Raw genomic sequence first — 19,727 nt, 5'->3', positions numbered from 1 at the left:
GGGCGCCTCTTCCAGCGGCATCAGCTCCTGTGGGTGACAACTTAACTTTATTTACAATATGGTACACAGTGGGCTTGGTCCCACTGTAAGCCTAGGGACATCAGCTAAAGAAGTATGTGGATTGCTTCACCTGCTCCAAGTCGAAGGTCCCTGTGGAGGAAAGAGATGGGTATGGGCACAAGAGGTGGAGGCAGGGAGGCCCTGCTCCCCAGGTCAGGGAGCCACCCCTCATCACTCCCCTACCTGTCTCAGGCACAGACTGCAGCATCTCCATCAGCTTAGTGATCTGCATCCGCTGGACCAGGCTCTGGTGCTGGAGGCTAAAAGCAAGTGGGGGTGAATCCCCATAGAGGCAGGGATGGGGCACCAAGAGGTGGGTGGGAGGCTTGGAAGGGGATGGGTGTTCCTGGGGTCTGAGGGAGGCCTCACCTGGGACTGGAGCAGAACCGCTTCACCAGGAACCTGGACAGGTCCTGTAGGATGGGCTGGCTATGCAGATGGACAAACTGCTCCCGGCACACCTGGGGAAATAGGTATAAGCACCAGGTCAGGCAGGGCCTGGCACCAACCTGCCTCAAACCCAGGTGCAGCCACTAGGGAGCAGACGTGCTTGGGCCACCACAGAGACAGGGGTACCTGGTTCATGATGGGGACATCAGCAGCATGGGTCCAGAAGCAGTCATGGACAGAGACAAAGGTGAGGCCCTTCCTGCAGCAAAGGGGCTCCTGTGAGGAGGGCTGGCCATGTGCCCCTCCCCCAGGTGAGGCCTCCCTCAGACCCCAGGAACACCCATCCCCTTCCAAGCCTCCCCCACCACAGCAAGCATGGGCCTGGCCCCAGTGTGACTGAAAAGGTTCTTAGGAAGCCCCATGCCGCTCCAGGATACAGCAGGCTTTCAGCGCCCTCTATGGGGTGGCTGCACTGTCCTCCACCCCTTCCATCCTAGGGCTCTGTCTGCTACCATACAGCAGTGGATGTCCCTGGCAGGACTGTCCACACCTCTGCCCCTCCGGCTGCCCTTCACTCAGTGCCTAGGAAGGAAATCCAGATCCTCCCTCTACCCCTCACACAGCCTGTGGATCATGTCAGGACAAAGTCCAGGTGCCCTTGAACCCGACCTCTTCTCATTGTGCCATACCTGGAAATGCCCACCTAAAGGGGCAGAGCCTACACCCTGCTCTCCCTGCATGGCCACAGGGACCCTGTCGTGTAGGAACTTTAAAGGATACTTTCACCCCTCCTTGGCCTGCCCAGCAAACCCGTCCCCAATGCTCACACCTCACTGCTTTAGAGTCCTTGCACAGGCTGCTCCTCCTCTGGGCACAAGATATGGCCAGAGTCCTCACCAAGTACAGATCTCTGTCCCCAGATCCTGCCCGATCCCTCTGGACCCTGTCCCTGGGGACCAGGCACACATGAATCAGGGGTACCCTTCCCACCCGGAAGGCCTGCAAGGCAGGGTCCCCACCTGTAGCAATGCAGGGCCGTGAGCATCATGTGCGAGGAGTCCAGAGAGTGGATAAAGTTAGGGGGGAACCCATTCTTCTGCTTTAGTGTGTTAGGCTTCCTGGGGGACAGAGAAGGGGTGCTAGGGGTCCAGTCCATGCCCACGGTCCCACCCAGTGCCCTGCCCAGGCCCCGGCTCACTGGCTGCTGTCCTTGCCACTGTTGCAGGTGATGCTCTGAATCCCTCCTTTGACCTGAAGGCAGGGCAGAGGGAGTTGTGAGGCCCATACCAGGCCCAACCCAATGTGGAGGGGGCCAGGGCTTCACATACCAAGACCTTGGAGTCCTGGTGGTAGGGTTGGACAATGGGAATGCCCAGCGGTGTGACCCATTCCACCGCTGAGCCTGCATTAGAGATGAGGCGGGCGCTCTCAGTCAGCCAGTGCTGTGGGCAAGGGCCATTTCAGACCAGGGCTTCCACCCAAGAGATACCCCACCCCCACCTGGGACAGCCATGGTCCTAAGCCCCAGCAGGGGCAGGACAGGCTCACCTGGATGGCCCGGGTGCCTGAGAACATCTCCTGAAGGCTGTGGAACACCTGACGCACAAGGTAGTGGGAAGCCTCCCACACGAACTCCTGGAGAGGCAAGGCTGTGGGTGGGGGTTGGGGGCAGGGGAGGAGGGCTGGCCCAATCATACCCACCAGGGGTACAGGGTTGTAGGGGAGGATGAAATCAGAGGAGCTGACATGAGAAAGCTGAGACCCAGCCTGGGAGCAGGCAGCAGTCTGCAGGAAGCCGGAAGGCTGGTCTGGTGTGAAACCAAAGCATTTCCTGATGTCACAGGCCCATGTACCTGGGGGAAGTCGCTGAGCTCCCTGAGGCGCTTCTCAATCTGCAGGCGCCCACCATAGCGGGTGACCCCGTAGACCACAGTCATCACTGTCTGCTTGACCACCTTGCGGCTGATGAAGCCCTCCAGCACCTGGGCCACCTGCAAGCCCTCCTTGGCATCCTGTCTGCGGAATATTTCCACCTGCACCAGCAGGCAGCCGTCAGAGCCATATGAGGCAACCTGGGACTGCCCAGCCCTTGACATCTCCCTGCAGAGCTCTCGTCACATTCTTGGGCACAGGCCAAGGCCATGGGGTCACCATAGGGTCACTGGGGGCCTGCCATGCCCAATGCTCATGGGCACTGATTCAAGGGCCTGTGTCCTTGCCACACCTGAGATGACAGGTGGGCAGCAGGTGGGAGGGGCCCGTGGTGCCCACCTGTGCAGCCACCCCACTATACACATCTTGTGGCAGATCCAACGGCATCAGGTTGACAGAGGCGGCACCTACGCTGTCACGGCCCAGGGCGGCATAATGCTGCAGACCATTACAGGACCCATCCTGGAGTGGCAGACAGGACACTATGGTGGTGAGGCATCCACAAACCATGAGACCATGACTCTGTTCCTCCCCAGGGTTCTGCTCACACTGTGAGCTCAATGGATGCCAAATTGGGAGACAGGGGCCAGCCCCAAGTACAAAGGAGAAAAGGACTCAAGAGAAGCAAGGGTGTGGGGGCCCCCAAATAACCCCCAGGTTGAACCATTCTTAGAGCCACACATCCCAAAATCCAGTTACAGCAGGGAAGTGGCCCCTGAACCCTGCACCCTGCTGGGGCCCAAGGCTACACAGCAAGATGGCTGGACCCACTGTTGCCATCTCCAAAAGATACCCATGTTATAAAGTGAAATCTCAGATGCCAAATGTCACGACAAGGGATACCTTAACATTTAAACCAGTGGTTCTCAACCTTCCTAATGCCACAGCCCTTTAATATGTGACCCACAAGTTGAGAACCGCTGAATTAAACTCAACCTTGATTGACAGAGCATCCTCCACAAACATAGCATCAGCAAGGGTACAAGCCCAGGGCTCACCTGATGAACAGGAAGGTGGGAGACATAGGTGGCAGGGTTGGGGGTGCGCACGGCCCTAGCGATCTCCATGCAGCAGGCCAGGGCTTGCCAGGGCTCATCTGCCCCCATCCACCACTTCCGGCCCTGAGGAGAACACATGGGTGGCATCAAGTGAGGCCAGGGGTCCCTGAAGCCCAGGTGAAATGGAGAAACAGGGAGAACAGACAAGATACAGGAATGATGGCCTGGATGCCACAGGATAGAGGGAAGGCCATGTTTGGGGGAGGAAGGCTATGGATAGATGAAGGTTCTGGGTGGGGAAAGGCTGTGGACAGAAGTTTCTAGGTAGGGCAAAGGCTATGGGCACGGGATAGCTACTTTGGGTAGGAGCTGTTGATGAACTGGGGCAGAAAGACCAGAAGAAAAGGACTTGACTGGCAGTTTGCCCTGAGGTTCCAAGGGAACAGCAATCACCGAGTCTGAAAGGCCAGAGGGCAGTGGCTAGAAGAGACAGTGACAGCAGTGGAGAGATGGATAGCAGAGAGGGGGCTGTGCATCATGGCTGGGAGCCCCTACCATCATGGGCTGGTCTGCAGAGTCCAGGATGTCATCCATCACCTCATTTGCAAAGGCCAGGCGTTCGTGTAGCGACTCACGCTTCTTGAGCCCAGTGAGGTTGGCCAGGTGAATCTTGAGCCAATCAAGGCCATGGGGTCCAAGTGGGCGGCCCTCTGCAAACTCAAGCAGGGCACGTGCTAAGTCACTGCCCAGGTGATTGAAGTGTGGTGGGCAGGGATAGGTGCGGCCACGGAAGTCCATGTTGTGAGGCAACCAGAAGACGTGGTGCCGCAGATGCTGGGCCAGCGAGAGGCGGTACAGGGCATCTGCGCGCAAGCTGTGCATCTCGCGGGCCACCTTCAGGCAGCGGGCTAGTTCCCGCCGCAGTTCAGCCTTGCGGGCAGGTGGGGCATCAGGTGGCAGGCGGCCCTCCGGTGGTCGGGGTGCCTCAGAGGCTGGGGGCGGCACACCAAGATGGGAGCAGCCCTTGCCCCTGAAGAGCTCCAGCACCAGGTCCAGCACGCGCCCATTGACACGCCAGGCACAGTTGCCCAGCTGGGTGAGAGCATCCAGGGCACCATGTAGCTCAGCAGGTGGGCAGCGCTCCAGCAGCCGCTGGTGCTGTATGGTACCCTCAACTGCGCGCATTAGCTTGGTCGGACTCAGCAAGAAGGCACCAGAGTGAGGGGAGGTCCAGGGCAGGGGTGGGCACAGCATGGGCACGTCCACAGTCTCAAAGGTCAGTGTAGGCTCTGCTGCTTTTGCCAGAAGCTGCACAAAGGCTGGATGTGGCTTCAGGATGCCAATCTGGGGACACAGACAGGCAGTCAGGGCCATCTCCTTCCTGCTAACAGAAGCCAACTTTAAAAATAATCCTGACCGCCATATTTGACCTCTGGCAGGCAGGTTTCAAGTCCTCAGAGGTGGAGCAGACAGCAAGGACTGCCCAGAGGTCAAGGACCTACTGTAGGGAGGGGACACATGGCACTGCCACCCCCATGTAACATACCCCTGGACTTGGCAAGGTACCTCTCCCAATAAGACTCAGGACCCCACACCTACCTGGCGGTAGCTCCGGAAAGAATACACATGGTATAGCACCGGAATGAGCCTGCAGGAGCCCTGGGGTGCAGCCAGGCTGCCTGGCATCTGCACGGCCTGTACCAACATCTCAGCCAGCTGCCTGCCCAGCTGCAGCAGCACAGGCACAGGCCAGGGCTGCTCCCGCAGGGCTTTGGGCGGCTCCAGTGCCTCCCAGTACTGCCGAGGCAGGCAAGGCTCAGCTACCTGGAAGGGAGGGTCGGTCAGGAGCCAAGGGCTGGGGCTTCAGCACTGGATGCCCTCCACCACCTGCCCAGCTAGTTAAGCAACTAGCTGTCCTTATTCAGATGAGGGCGCAGACCGGGACAGAGGGAAGGGCAGAGACAAGGACAAATCTGGCTGCCCCAGAGAGGGAAAGTAGCAACCCAACCACATGGACCCATGGATGGGGCCTCAAGTTTCCCTATCTAACTCCCCAGCCCTGTGACCTAGCACTCACCTGTGTGTCCGCAGCGAGCAGGTGCAGGTACTGCGTGTACTGCTGCTCCAGCACCTGCACCTGGTTGTTGAGCCTCTGCTTCTGCACCATGTGCCGGTTGAAGGCCCGCATGCCCAGCTCCTGGGCCAGGGCGACAAGGGACTCACCCTGGGCAGGCAGCGCCTGAAGGGTCTGGGGAAGGCAGCCGTGAGCCTGTCGCCTGCCCCTCCTCACCCCATCCTGTCCCAGGGAAGCCAGCCCCACCTGCATGAGCAGCTGCACAAATTCATGCTCACTGAGCAGACACAAGAAGGGGTAGAGTGTGGGGCGGCCCTCATGTGCCTCACGGGCCTGGGTGGCCTTGGTTTCCTGCAGAGCTCGGAGCAGTGCTGCCTCCCACTGCATACGCAGGTTCTTCAGGGTCTTCCGCTGCAGGGAACAGGACGTGGGCCAAGGTCACCATGCCAGCCCAGCAAGATCCAAACTCACAGGAGGACAGGGTCTGGAAGCCTCTGGACCCAGAAGTCCTGCCTCAGCAGGCATGACCCTGCAGAGACTTTGTGGGGACCTCAGTGTGTCTCAGGAGAAGGGCCCACCTAGGGGCTCTCTATGCACAGCTGCAACAGCTGAGACCCAGCCTTAGGACCCCTAAGCCTCCATATGGTGAAACTCCGGGGCCCAAACTCCCCCCCCACACACACTCCCACACCCATACACACGCCCAGACCAAGCGCCCGGCCTATTCAGCCAAGCAAGCCCTCAGTGCCCTCACCGCATGCACAGTCTCCTCGGTTAGCACTGGGGCCTTCTCCACAGACTCTACACAGATGGTAGTGTTAAGCTCCATGTGGAGCTGCTGCTGAAAGAAGCCCTTCAGGGTCTTCAGGGGCAGGTGCAACTTCGGGTAGCATACGGGGCTATCCTGAGGGAGGAATTGGGAGGAATTGAGGGCCTGGGCGCCTGACTGAAGAAGACCTGTGTCCTCTGACTAGCATCCAGCATGTCTACCTGCCCTGCCTAGGAGCCCCCTGCCCTGGCACCAAATCTATCCCTGCAAGTATCCTGAGTTATCCACCTCCACTGCTGACAATGTGAAAAGCAGGGACAGTGTGCGAAGCAGGTGCTACCAGTGACAGAGCAAAAAGGTGTGTGCCTGTCTGGGAGGGGGGGACTAGGGAGTGCAGGGCAAAGACTGGGGCTGGCAGAGCCCAGCAGACAGTTCATTGAGTCCCTGGACGACTGCTCTTTAATTCTCAAATTTGGAACTATATGAATGTATGACCAGACCAAAATAGAAACAGATAAAATTAAAAATAGCAACTAAAACCCAACACCTTTGGAACTGAAAGTTATGTCAGGCCAGGCGTGGTGGCTTACGCCTCTAATTCTAGCACTCTGGGAGGCCGAGGTGGGTGGATTGCCTGAGCTCATAGGTTCGAGACCAGTCTGAGCCAAAGTGAGACCCCAACTCTAAAAATAGTCGGATGTTGGGGCGGGAGCCTATAGTCCCAGCTATTTGGAAGGCTGAGGCAAGAGAATCACTTGAGCCCAAGAGTTTGAGGCTGCTGTGAGCTATGATGTCACAGCACTCTACTGAGGGCAATAAAGTGAGACACTATCTCCAAAAAAAAAGAAGAAAAAAAGCAGAAAGTGTATGTTCACATAAAAATTTGTATATAAGGATCAGTGCCTATAGCACAGTGCTTATGGCGCCAGCCACATACACTGAGGCTGGTGGGTTTAAGCCCGGCCCAGGCCAACTAAACAACTACAACAATAAAATAGCTGGGTGTTGTGATGGGCGCCTGTAGTCCCAGCTACTTGGGAGGCTGAGGAAGAGAATCACTTAAGCCCAAGAGTTTGAGGTTGCTGTAAGCTATGACACTATGGCACTCTATGGAGGGTGACATAGTAGACTCTATCAAAAAAAAAAAAAAAAAAAAGGCTCAGCACCTGTGACTCAAGCAGCTAAGGCCCCAGCCACATACACCTGAGCTGGTGGGTTTGAATCCAGCCCGGGCCCACCAAACAATAATGACAGCTGCAACCAAAAAATAGCCGGGTGTTGTGGCTGGCGCCTGTAGTCCCAGCTACTTGGGAAGCGGAGGCAGGAGAATCGCTTGAGCCGAGGAGTTGGAGGTTGCTATGAGCTGTGATGCCATGGCACTCTACCCAGGGTGACAGCTTGAGGCTCTGTCTCAAAAAAAAAAAAAAATTGTTTTTGGTACACAAATGTTCACAGTCATATCATTCACAGTAGCCAAAAGGTAGAAATAGATCAAATACCTATCAATGGATGAACAGTGATGCTCATCCATACAGGGAATACCACACAGCCATGAAAAGGAAGGAGGCCCTGACACAGGCTACAATAGGCACAGACCTTAAGGACATTGTGCTCAGTGAGGGGGGCAAGCACAGAAGGACACACAGTATGAGATCCCATTTACTGAAATGCCCATAACAGGGAGATCCACAGAGACAGGAAGTGGATTCGTGGTTGTCAGGGGCTGGGGAGGAAACAGGGAGTGACTGCTGATAGGGACAAGGCATCTTTGGGGTGATGAGAATTTTCAAGAAAGAGACACTGACTACACTAAAACATTGAATTATATTCTCTGAAAGGATGAATTTTGCAGGCAAGTGAACTACATCTCAATAAAGGACAAACTCAAGGCATCTACTTGGTGGCTCTGCAGCATCTGAGTCCCAAGGCCAGCCTAGGGCCATGGCAAGAACCATCCCTGCAGTGCCTCACACCTCTTCCCCTCCAAACTTCTGATAGCTTCTTCCTCCTGGACAAGGAGACACCTGCAGCCCCCTGGGCACTTCCGGCTTTGGTTTGTTCCATTTCAGAGCAAGAAGAAATCAGAATGTGCTTGTTGGCCAGGGAAGCACAGAGAGGTAGGGTGGCTAACAGACGCTAAGCTAAGGCTCCCAGGAAAGCATAGCACTATCACAGGGGAGGAGACACCTGTGGAACCTGTCCATGCGTGCCAGGCCCCAGGCCCCAGCTCACCTTGGCGTAGATCTCCCTGAGCAGCATTGAGGTATTGACCTGGGGTGGGGGCTGAGGCGGTGGGCTGAAGGTGGGCTGAGCCTTGACCACTGCCCTCAGGAGCATGGACCGCTCCTCCTCAGACAGGGGCACAGCTGTGAAGAGTCCCTGCAGCTGCAGCCCATCCTGGGCCATCTGCTCCAAACATCTGCAGGGGCAGCCTCAGAGTCAGCCCCCATGCAACCTCCCCTGAAGATGCCTCCCTGCAGTTCCCACCAGGCATCAGGTCCTCCAGGAGGACCAGAGGTCACCCAACCCACCTACCTCTGGATCATCCTGGCATTGTGGTCCAGCCGACCCATGCACTGGAGAGCAGCTGCATAGGACAGCAGGTCTGGGGTGAAGCCAGCATCCTTCACCATGAAGAACACATATACCAGTTCCTTGAAGGAGCCCTGGGGGACCAAGCAGGGGTGAAGATGGTCTGTGGACAGCCCAGACTCTCCACACTCTGTGCTCCTGGAAGACCCCTTCTCTGTATCCAGAGTCTTGCAGAGGAGGGGAGCAGAGGGTGGCAGCAGTCCTTCCAGTGAATCAGCATTATTTCAAGTGCTCAGCAGCCACACCTAGTATGCCAGAGACTAAATATTTCCAACACTGCAGAATGTTCTACAGAAAGGGATGGTGGCTCGGTGCCTGTAGCTCAAGTGGCTAAAGGCGCCAGCCACATACTCCAGAGCTGGAGAGTTCAAATCCAGTCTGGGCCTGCCAAACAACAACAACTACAACCAAAAATTAGCCAGGTGTTGTGGCAGGCACCTGTAGTCCCAGCTACTTGGGAGGGTGAGGCAAGAGAATCGCTTAAGCCCATGAGTTGGAGGTTGCTATGAGCTGTAATGCCATGGTACTCTACCCAGGGTGACAGCTGGAGCCTCTGTCTCCAAAAAAAAAGGGGAGGGGGGATGGTCAGAATATATGTCTACCCTACTTCACTACTTTTTATTTTTTAGTAATATCAGTAACAACATGAAAACATATATTCTAAAATGTCATAATATTTTCAACCCCTCTTTTAAACACACCCATGGAGTCTGAGAAGTCCTAGAGGAGGTCCCACACTCCTTCCAAGAATCCAGCAATGTTTCCATTTTATAGATGGGGAAGTGGAGGTGACTGGTTACAAGCCACACAGTGAAGAAATGGGAGAAACAGACTCAAACTCAAGTCTTACTGACTATGAAGCATCATCCTGCATGTCAACCACTGAGAAACAACTATTACTTAAGAAGCAAACAATGCCCATGAAGAGTGTGTGACTCAGAAAGTATTTGACCTGACATGGGTTCACCAGTGTTCCCCTGAAATTCAGATTCACTGGAAACTGTGGAATATTATCTTATTTGGAAAAACAGTCTTTGCAAATGTTACTTAAAAGGTTAGTTAAGGGCGGCGCCTGTGGCTCAGTGAGTAGGGCGCTGGCCCCATATGCCGAGGGTGGCGGGTTCAAACCCAGCCCCGGCCAAACTGCAACCAAAAAATAGCCGGGCGTTGTGGCGGGCGCCTGTAGTCCCAGCTGCTCAGGAGGCTGAGGCAAGAGAATCGCGTAAGCCCAAGAGTTAGAGGTTGCTGTGAGCTGTGTGACGCCACGGCACTCTACCCGAGGGCGGTACAGTGAGACTCTGTCTCTACAAAAAAAAAAAAAAAAAAAAAAGGTTAGTTAAGAAGAGCTCATAATGATGGTGGGCCCTAAATCCAATGACCTATGTCCTTATAAGGGAGAGGAGGTCGCATGCAGTGGCTCACACCTGTAAGTAATCCCAGCACTCTGAGAGGCAGAGCGAGAGGATCACTTGAGCTCAGGAATTTGAGATCAGCCTAAGAGTGAGACCCTGTCTCTACTAAAAATAGAGAAATTAGCCAGGTGTTCTGGCAGGTGCCTAAAGGCCCAGCTACTCAGGAGGCTGAGGCAGAAGGATCACTTGAGCCTGGGAGTTGGAAGCTGCAGTGGGCTGTGATGATGCCACTGCACTCTAGCCTGGGCAATAGAGTGAGACTGCCAAGGAAATGGAAATGGGAAAGGGAAAAGGGGGAAAGGGAAAAGGGCAAGGAAAGGAAAGGGAAGGGAAGGGAAGGGAAGGGAAGAAAAGAAAAGGGAGAAAGGGAAAGGAGAAGGGGAAAGGGAAAGGAAAAACGGAAAGGAAAAAGGGAAGGGAAGGAAAGGGAGAAAGAAAGAAAAAAAAAAAGAGGCCAGGCATGGTGGCCCACACCTATAATCCCAGCACTCTGGGAGGCCAACGGGTCAGGATCACTTGAGCTCAGGAGTTCAAGACCAGCCTGAACAAGAGAGAAACCCCATCTCTTCTAAAAATAGAAAAAAATAGCCCAGTGTTGTGGCAGTGCCTGTAGCCCCAGCTGCTTAAGAGGCTGAGGTAAGAGGATCGGTTGAGCCTAGGAGTTAGACGGCTCAAGAGTTGCAGCGAGCTATGCGGACAACCCTGGCACTCTAGCCTGGGCACTAGATTGAGTCTGTCTCAAAAAAGAAAGAAAAAAGGAAAAAGAAGGAAAGGACACACAGAGAAGTGTAAAGAAGATGGCCACATGAAGACAGAGGCAGAGATCAAAGTGATGTGTCCATAAACTGAAGGTCAGCAAGGATTGCTGGCAACCCCCAGAAGCTGGAAAAAGCAGGAAGGGTCCTCCCTGGAGCCACTAATGGGAGCACAACCCTATGACACCTTGATTTCAGACTTCTGGGTTCCAGAACTAAAAGATAATAGTTTCTGTTTTTGTAGCTACTAAATTTGTGATACTTTGTTACAGCAGCCCCAAGAAACTCATGCAGGTGCTAATTATGAAAACTTTCTGTGGGCTCTTCCCAGTGAGGGAATTTAGAGGGTTTGTGACATTAGATGGGGAAAAAACTGTTCTCCACACTAATTTCTGAAATATAGTACACTTCAAGCAATGATGAACACTGGTAACAAACTACCTCATGTTAAGGATACTACAGACACTATAGTTACTAGAATGGCTCCTGGATTTTGTTGTTTAAGCATTAATAAAGCAGCAGAGGCTGGGCACAGCCCATCTCAAAAAAACCATGACTCTTGTCTCAAGAAAAACAAAAACAAAAACCCAACGCATAAAATTCTCTACCACAAATTTCTTTCTTTCTTTTTTTTTTTTTGAGACAGAGTCTCACTGTGTCACCCTTGGTAGAGTGTCATGGAGTCACAGCTCACAGCAACCTCAAACTCTTGGGCTTAAGTGATTCTCTTGCCTCAGCCTCCCAAGTAGCTAGGAGTATAGGCGTCCACCACAACGCCCAGCTATTTTTTTTTTTTTTTTTGTACAGACAGAGTTTCACTGTACCGCCCTCGGGTAGAGTGCCGAGGGCAGAGTGCCGTGGCGTCACACGGCTCACAGCAACCTCTAACTCTTGGGCTTACGCGATTCTCTTGCCTCAGCCTCCCAAGCAGCTGGGACTACAGGCGCGCGCCACAACGCCCGGCTATTTTTCTGTTGCAGTTTGGCCGGGGCTGGGTCCCAACACGCCACCCTCGGCATATGGGGCCAGCGCCCTACTCACTGAGCCACAGGCGCCGCCCATTTTTTTTTTTTTGGCCAGGGATGGGTTTGAACCTGCCACCTCCGGCATATGGGACCGGTGCCCTACTCCTTGAGCCACAGGCGCCGCCCATGCCCAGCTATTTTTTGTTGCAGTTTGGCCGAGGCCGGGTCGAACCCACCACCCTTGGTATATGAAGCCAGTGCCCTACCCACTGAGCCACAGGTGCCGCCCTACCACGAATTTCTATTGATATTTTGGTAAGTATATTTTATCCTTTATACTTGTCACATGGGGATGGGATTATCCACCACGAGCTGGGAATTTCTTGAGAGCTGTGACTTAGTCTTTTTTTTTTTTTTTAATTGAGACAGTCTTACTTTGTCACCCTCAGTAGAGTGACATGTCATCACAGCTCACAGCAACTTCAAACTCTTGGGCTCAAGCTATTCTCTTGCCTCAGCCTCCCTAGCTGGGACTACAGGCACCCGCCACAACACCCAGGTATTTTTCTATTGTTGTTGTTTAGCAGGCCCAGGCTGAGTTTGAACCCACCAGCCCCAGAGCATACTGCCCTTACCACTGAGCTACAGGCGCCTAGCTTGATAAGTATATTTTAATAATCAACCTCCTCTGTTTCCCTAAGTATTAAACAAGCTTTTACTGCTGTTTCTCAAATTATAGCTTCAGGGTCATAGTGTGGGATGTTGGGGATTCTTTTCTCCCTTGGAAGGGTCTGTACCCAACACTCCCCTTAACAACATTGGGTCAAAGAAGAAATTCTATGGGAAATTAGAAAATACTCCAGATTGGCTCAGCGCTCATAGCTCAATGAGTAGGGCACGAGCCACACACACCAAGGCTGGCACATTCGAGCCCAGCCCGGGCCTGCTAAACAACAATGACAACTGCAACCAAAAAATAGCTGGGCGTTGTGGCTGGCACCTATAGTCCCAGCTACTCAGGAGGCTGAGGCAAGAGAATCACTTAAGTTCAACAGTTTGAGGTTGCTGTGAGCTCTGATGCCACAGCATTCTACCGAGGGCTAAATATAGTGAGACTCCGTCTCAAAAAAAAAAAAAAAAAAGAAAAAGAAAAGAAAATACTCCAGATGAACAAAAACAAAAAGAAATGGGTGAGAGGCAGCTAAAGCAGTGTATTCAGAGGGCATCTGACAACAGTCCAACCTTCTACCTTAGGAAACTAGAAAAAGAGCAAAGTAGACCTAAAGCACTGAAGTAAACTGAAGTCAACTTCCTGAGAAAACTTTCTGACCCTGCAGGCCAAAAATACCCCTTGCCCAGGCAGATTCAGAAGCCCAGAGAAAGACCAGAAGGAAATGTACTAACAGGTTAGCAGAATTTTTCCCTTCTTTTTTGGTCACTTCCAAAATTTCCTTTGAGGGTAACATGTCATTTCTATTTGAAAAGCCTAGAAAATTTATTAAAATAAAAAACAAAGGACTTTTAACTTCAGGGCTAAGTAAGGACAAGTTCCTGTCTCTGGGCCTCAATTTGCCCCTTTAACCGAAAGGGCAGTGGCCCTTGGTATGGCCCATTCCCCAGGCTACTGCTTACCTGTCGAGCCCAGCCAAGCATGATAGTGTTGTACATGGCAAGTGTGAGCAGCTGCTGCTTGTTGGGCCTGCCATGATGGTCTACCAACACGTGGTGGGCAAGGGGCAGGTGGCCAGTGAGCAGGCAACACTCGAAGAAGGCCAGAAGCTTCTGCTGCTGGAGTGTGAGCTGCACCTCCACCTCTTTGTCCTCCAGGGCTTGCTTTTCTTCAAGGCTCAGCTTCTGAGGGGCCTCCTTCAGTGCCTGGGCCAGCTGTTCCTCCCAGGGACTCTCAGGGGTCCCCCGCACCCAGTGGTACAGGCAGTCAGCCAGCTGCCCACTCAGCAGCCGGGGCTCCATCCGCAGAGGCTTAGGCTTCAATTTCTGGGCCAGCTTCTGGGCCCGCTTCTGCAACTTCACCTCCAGCCGCTGCTTACGTTTCTGCAAGGTCTGCTTCTCCTTGTCCAATTTTTCTGCCCAGCGGCCAGAAGACCCTGGGGCAGCACCCTTAGCCCCTACCTGGGCTTTTCTGGGTGGCTGGAAGCTGCCACTATTTTCAGGGAGCTGAGCCACATCAACCCTGTTGACTGTCACCTCTGACACACTCTCGGCCTGTAACTGCCGTACCCGCGCCTTGAGCACTGTGCAGGGGCAAACGTAAGGGCGTCAGTTCAAGCCCCAATCTCTCCATACCCTGTGCTGGGCTGGGAGATGGAGGCAGCTGGTCTTTCCTGGTTGTGAGGTCTCAACCCCATGGATCTGCTGACAAGCATCTAATGTGTCTTTCTGCCAGCTGCTGCCCAGATTTCCAGATATATGTATCCCACCACCCTCTCTGTACTCTACCCAAGCCTCTCAACACTCAGCACCTCATATAGGCGCTGGTATCCCCAAAATATGCTCTTCTGCATCTCCCCCATCACTGACAATTCTGTCCCCTCAGGTGTTCAGGCCACAACCCTCAGGGTGGCTGACACTCTCTCTCTGTCCACATCTTTCCTGACAGCACATTCTTTGGGCCCTGCCTTCAAAATCTATCCAGGTAACCCATGACACTCCCCCATCGCCTATTCTCCTCCATGCTCACACCAGCCCTACTGTCTTCACTGTCCTACCTTAGGGCCTTTGTACATGCAACCCTGCCTATTTCTAATCTCAATATACTAACAGGTTAGTACTAACAGCTACTACTAACAGTGAGGACAAGTTCCTGTCTCTAGGCCTCAGATCATCCGCCTGAGAGTTCACGGCCCCTCCCTCCTGCCATCTTCCTCCTCAGCACTCCCTATAACCAAGAGAGGCCATTTGATGCATGCTCGACTCTCAGTATTTATGCTGGTTATAATCTACAAAGTTGCTGCAGACACTGACTTAGTGGAAACTGAATCCTGCTCCCAGGGGAAATACATGGTTAGGGTCCTGTGGCCTCTGCTCATATTTTTCTTGAACATCAGTACATAACTGCTTTATCTGCTTTTGTTGACAGCTTATTGAAAATCTATTGTTGACTTATTATCACTAAACTCACAGCCCCCAGTGCTATCATCCATGCCTGTACTACACACAGGGGCCATTTTAAACAGCAAAACCACCAAATAAAAGTACAAAAATGTGAAAAACATAGCACTAAATGAACCACAGAAAAGACCCTTGTCTGTCTGATGTGCTAAATGAGAAAGCAAGGCATTGCCTCATCCAAGAATGCTTTTTGCTACTCCGCACAGGTCTGCCTGTGACCATGAAAGTACAGTGAGGATTGATTTGGGGGATCACAAATAAATCTTAGCAAGTAAAAAAACTTGCAAACACAAGACCATGAGTAAAGAGGACCTGTGTATCTGTCTTCTGCTCAATGTGCCTCCCTCAATGGAATACCAGCCAGGAGAAGTTGTTGGTCATGTTCACAGTTGAGGGTGGCACCCAACGAAGGCTCAGTAAAAAATTGTTGAAATAAAACAAAAAGACAAGAGTGATCTTGGCCCTCAGTTCTTCAAACTCAGGAAACACTTTTAGAACAAACAGGAGAACTTTCAGGCTAGAATGTGTTGAGAAAGGAACATGGGGGGGAACATGGGTACTGGCTTCCTCCTGAGGCAGTGACACTTGAGCTGAGAGGGATAAAAGGTCAGCTCTGCAGGTGTAAGACCCCTGAGGCAAGAGCAGCTCATCCTTTGTCCTTCAGGGCAAGAGGGATGAAAAGGTTGAGGAAGTAGGCAAGGCCCAGAGTTTATTCTGCATGAGAGAGGAAAACAGTTGGATGTTTTTAAGCTACAGGCCACGTGATAAGAGGTAAATTTTTAGGACCCTCCTTTAAATAAACGATATAATATTTGGGCTTTGCTTTAAAATAATTTGGTGGGGGTTTAGCAAAGTGGCTCACATCTATAATCCCGGTGCTTTGGGAGGACAAGGTGGGAGGACAGCTTGAGGCCAGGAGATGGAGACCAGCCTGGGAAACAAAGTGAGACTCCACCTCTACAAAAATAAGGTTAAAAAATATATATATAGGGCGGCGCCTGTGGCTCAAGGAGTAGGGTGCCGGTCCCATATGCCGGAGGTGGCGGGTTCAAACCCAGCCCCGGCCAAAAAAAAATATATATATATATAATAACCAGCCATAAGTAGTGGTGAGCACCTGTGCCCCACCTACTTGGGTGACTGAGGTAGGAGGATTGTTTGAGCCCAGGAGTTGGAGGCTACAGTGAGCTGTGATGACACCACTGTACTCCACCCTGGATAACAGAGGAAAATCTTATCCTATGGGTCAGAGTAAGTTACTGTTTATTTATTTACTTTGTAGAGTAAGATCCTATGTAAATAAACAATAACTAGGTGAGCAGAGAAAAAATTGACATGAAGCAGGTTGTTTACTGTACTGGTAACTTTACTTTTGTTCTTTTTATTTATTTTTTATTTTATTTTTTTGAGACAGAGTCTCACTTTGTCACCCTGGGGAGAGTGCTGTGGTGTCATGGCAAACAGCAACTTCAAACTCCTGAACTCAAGCAATTCTCTTGCCTCAGCCTCCCTATTAGTTGGGACTACAGGCACCTACCACAATGCCCGCCTATTTTTTAGAGACAGGGTCTCACTCTAGCTCAAACTGGTCTCAAATTCATGAGCTCAGGTGATTCACCTGCCTTGGCCAACCAGAGTGCTGGGATTACAGGTGTGAGCCACCTCAGCCTTCTTTTGTTCTTTTTAAAGGTTCCCTTCTCCCTCCCTGGTGCTGCAGGACACAGGGGGTAGGAGGTGGGGATACACTGGACAGGGTGGTAGGGAAGCAAAGTAATGCTCCCACAACCCTAAAACACTGCCAACGAGGCCAGACTGGAGGTCTGAGACCACTCAGACCTGGGCCATCCTTCCCAAGTTACATAGTCAACTGGACTCTACCAAGCACCCAACTGGAGAACAGGTAAACTTGTCAGTTTGGGACTCAAATCCCTTGCATGGGGCAGCGCCTGTGGCTCAGTGAGTAGGGCACTGGCCCCATATACTGAGGGTGACAGGTTCAAACCCGGCCCCAGCCAAACTGCAACAAAAAAATAGCTGGGCATTGTGGCAGAAGCCTGTAGTCCCAGCCACTCGGGAGGCTGAGGCAACAGAATCGCCTAAGCCCAGGAGTTGGAGGTTGCTGTGAGCTGTGTGACGCCACAGCACTCTTCCAAGGACAATAAAGTGAGACTCTGTCTCTACAAAAAAAAAAAAAAATCCTTTGCATGTGCGACCTCTTATGGCCTTGGGAGTCTCCAGACCTGATTTTTTTGTTGTTGGTGTTGAGATAGAGTCTCACTCTGTTGCCCTTGGTAGAGTGCTGTGGCATCACAGCTTACAGTAACCTCAAACAATCCATCTGCCTCAGCCTCCCGAGTAGATGGAACTACAGGTGCCCCCACTATGCCCAGCACTATTTTTACTTTTTTATTTTATTTATTTATTTTTAAGACAGAGACTCAAGCTGTCGTCCTGGGTAGAGTGCTGTGGTTTCACAGCTCACAGCAACCTCCAACTTCTGGGCTCAAGCAATTCTCCTGCCTCCACCTCCAAAGTAGCTGGGACTACAGGCGCCCACCACAACGCCCGGCTGTTTTTTGGTTGCAGCCATCCTTGTTGTTTGACAGGCCAGGCTGGATTTGAACCCACCAGCTCAGGTGTATGTGGCTGGCACCTTAGCCTCTTGAGCCACAGGCTTTGAGCCAGCTATTTTTAGACATGGGGGTTCAGGCTAGTCTTGAACTCCTGAGCTCAAGTGATCCTCTCGCCTCAGCTTCCCAGAATGCTAAGATTACAGGCATGAACCACCCAGCCCAGGCTTCTCCAGAGGTAATTTTGGGCCTCAACTGTCTCCCTAGGAAGTGGGGATTATGAGAGCTCTCAGGGCTCCTTGGTGCAGGGCAAGGTCCCATCAACCCAACTCGCTGAACACCACTACAAGATCCCTGTCATCCTCTCAGCTGCTCCTAGGAACCACTAAAGAGGTGGGCACTGATCAACCCCTAGTCTCAGCTTCAGTTCCTTTCCCACACAACAGGAAGCTACTCCCTTCTCACAGGGTCACTGGGGGTGGGGGTGGCTCACCCTCTAGCAGTTCCACGTGGCCCCAGTCCTTCCGGAGTTCTTGTTCACAGAGGCTGGCAGAGTAGTTCCTCCTAGGGCCTGGGCCGATACTGAGGGTCCCTATAGGAGAGCAGACCAGGGGGTGGGGGGACAGGACCAAAATCTCAGCAATGGGTCAAGGCCAAAGAAGCCCTAAAATTCAGTGCAAACTCGGTTATCACGGGTCTTTCACTGGAAAGAAACCAAGAGATCAAAGGCAGAAGAAGCTCCACACGCTGCAATTACTGGGAGCAAGACTGAGGATAACCAAAGGTACAGAGGATTTAACAGTCAAGAGCCATAAATCCCAAACACGGTATCAAGGGACTCTAAAAATCAAGAATCTACGTTCAAAGTGTCCCGTGACACTCCCCACCCCCCGTCAGAATAGCAGGGCAAATGCGAGTGAAAAACGGGGCTGCACTAGCAGGGTCCTCAGAACCGAAGAGGGCAAAGAGCAAAGGTAGAGAGTAACTGGATCCCAGAAGAGCAAAAAGCCGAAGGTCACGGCCTCCTATAAAGGGAAGGCGGCAGCAGCGTCGCCCCCTGGCCGTATTCCGCATTACCTTCCTCAGCCAAGAGGCCACGGCGGCCGCAGGACCGCAGGGCTCTCCCCAGCCCCGATGCGCCCCGGCCCCAGCAAAGGGCCGACATACCGCACGCAGACCCCCACCCCCACCCTCGCAAGCTCCCACCACCCCCTCCCGCACCGAGCATGCGCATACAACATGCCTGCCGGGAGTTGTAGTTTTACCTCCGACGTCAGCTGCAAAGCGCCTTCTGGGCCGGAAGTGCGCCGCCAGAACCACAATTCCCAGGGGGCAGCAATATCCCAGAGGCGACAAGGCATGCGTCCCTTGAGCCCTCTGATTGGTTCTTCTCTCAGTCCTCAGAAAAGGGCAGGCGGAGGCGTTACCGTGGCAACTGGGGCTGCAGGAAAAGAGATCTTTGTAAGACCTGGAACCTGGATTTTTATTTTTCTTAATTAAATCATAGCTGTGTACATTAATGCGATCATGGGGGACCATACACTGGTTTTATATACCATTTGACATGTTTTCATCACACTGGTTAACATAGCCTTCCTGGCATTTTCTTAGTTATTGTGTTAAGACATTTATATTCTACCTTTACTAAGTTTCACATGTACCCTTGTAAAATGCACCGCAGGTGTAATCCCACCAATCACCCTCCCTCCGCCCATCCTCGGAACCTGTATTTTTTTAAAGGACTATTCACCTAATTGCTAGGACAGCGTTCTGCAATTTAAAGATTCTTGTCCACAGTCTTCACTGATCCATGACAACTCTAGGGTGGCAACAATTACTACTCCAGTTTGTTGTGAAGGGAGCGGATATCCAGGTCAACCAAGTTGCTCAGACACACAGCAAGACATTAGGAGATCGAAAGGAAAGCCCAAGTCTATGCTACTCCCAGCCAAAAAGCCAAGGGGATTTGGGGTGTTTTATTTCCCTCTCCCACTAATCTCCCTGCCCCCAAGGTAAGAGGTAGGGACCGGGAGTGGTGGCTCCCGCCTGTAATCCTAGCACTGTGAGACGTGGGGGCAGGT

General features: G+C 52.5%; 1 protein-coding gene across 2 annotated transcripts; it reads right to left on the bottom strand.

Annotated features, from left to right (window-relative positions):
- Positions 1-25: 25 nt before the first annotated feature.
- On the bottom strand, positions 26-18,819 carry POLRMT (RNA polymerase mitochondrial). 2 transcript variants are annotated; one of them, XM_053581607.1, is made up of 21 exons: positions 18,724-18,819; positions 18,140-18,238; positions 13,580-14,199; positions 8,759-8,889; positions 8,456-8,642; positions 6,209-6,358; positions 5,701-5,865; positions 5,458-5,628; positions 4,980-5,204; positions 3,936-4,724; positions 3,381-3,503; positions 2,722-2,844; positions 2,304-2,483; positions 1,999-2,085; positions 1,779-1,892; positions 1,649-1,701; positions 1,470-1,568; positions 637-709; positions 430-521; positions 244-320; positions 26-150 (listed from the first exon to the last, which is right to left on the bottom strand). In XM_053581607.1, exons 1-21 carry the CDS (start codon positions 18,809-18,811, stop codon positions 101-103), a joined length of 3,696 nt encoding a protein of 1,231 aa, XP_053437582.1. In that variant the 5' UTR covers positions 18,812-18,819; the 3' UTR covers positions 26-100. The 2 variants fall into 2 exon arrangements, with proteins under 2 accessions (XP_053437582.1, XP_053437586.1); XM_053581611.1 differs by having other exon boundaries at positions 5,458-5,577.
- Between the last annotated feature and the right edge of the window lie 908 nt (positions 18,820-19,727).

The sequence above is a fragment of the Nycticebus coucang genome, chromosome 2 (assembly GCF_027406575.1).
Source record: "Nycticebus coucang isolate mNycCou1 chromosome 2, mNycCou1.pri, whole genome shotgun sequence".
Classification (NCBI taxonomy): Eukaryota; Metazoa; Chordata; class Mammalia; order Primates; family Lorisidae; genus Nycticebus; species Nycticebus coucang.
This window is presented reverse-complemented; position numbering and strand designations above follow the sequence as displayed.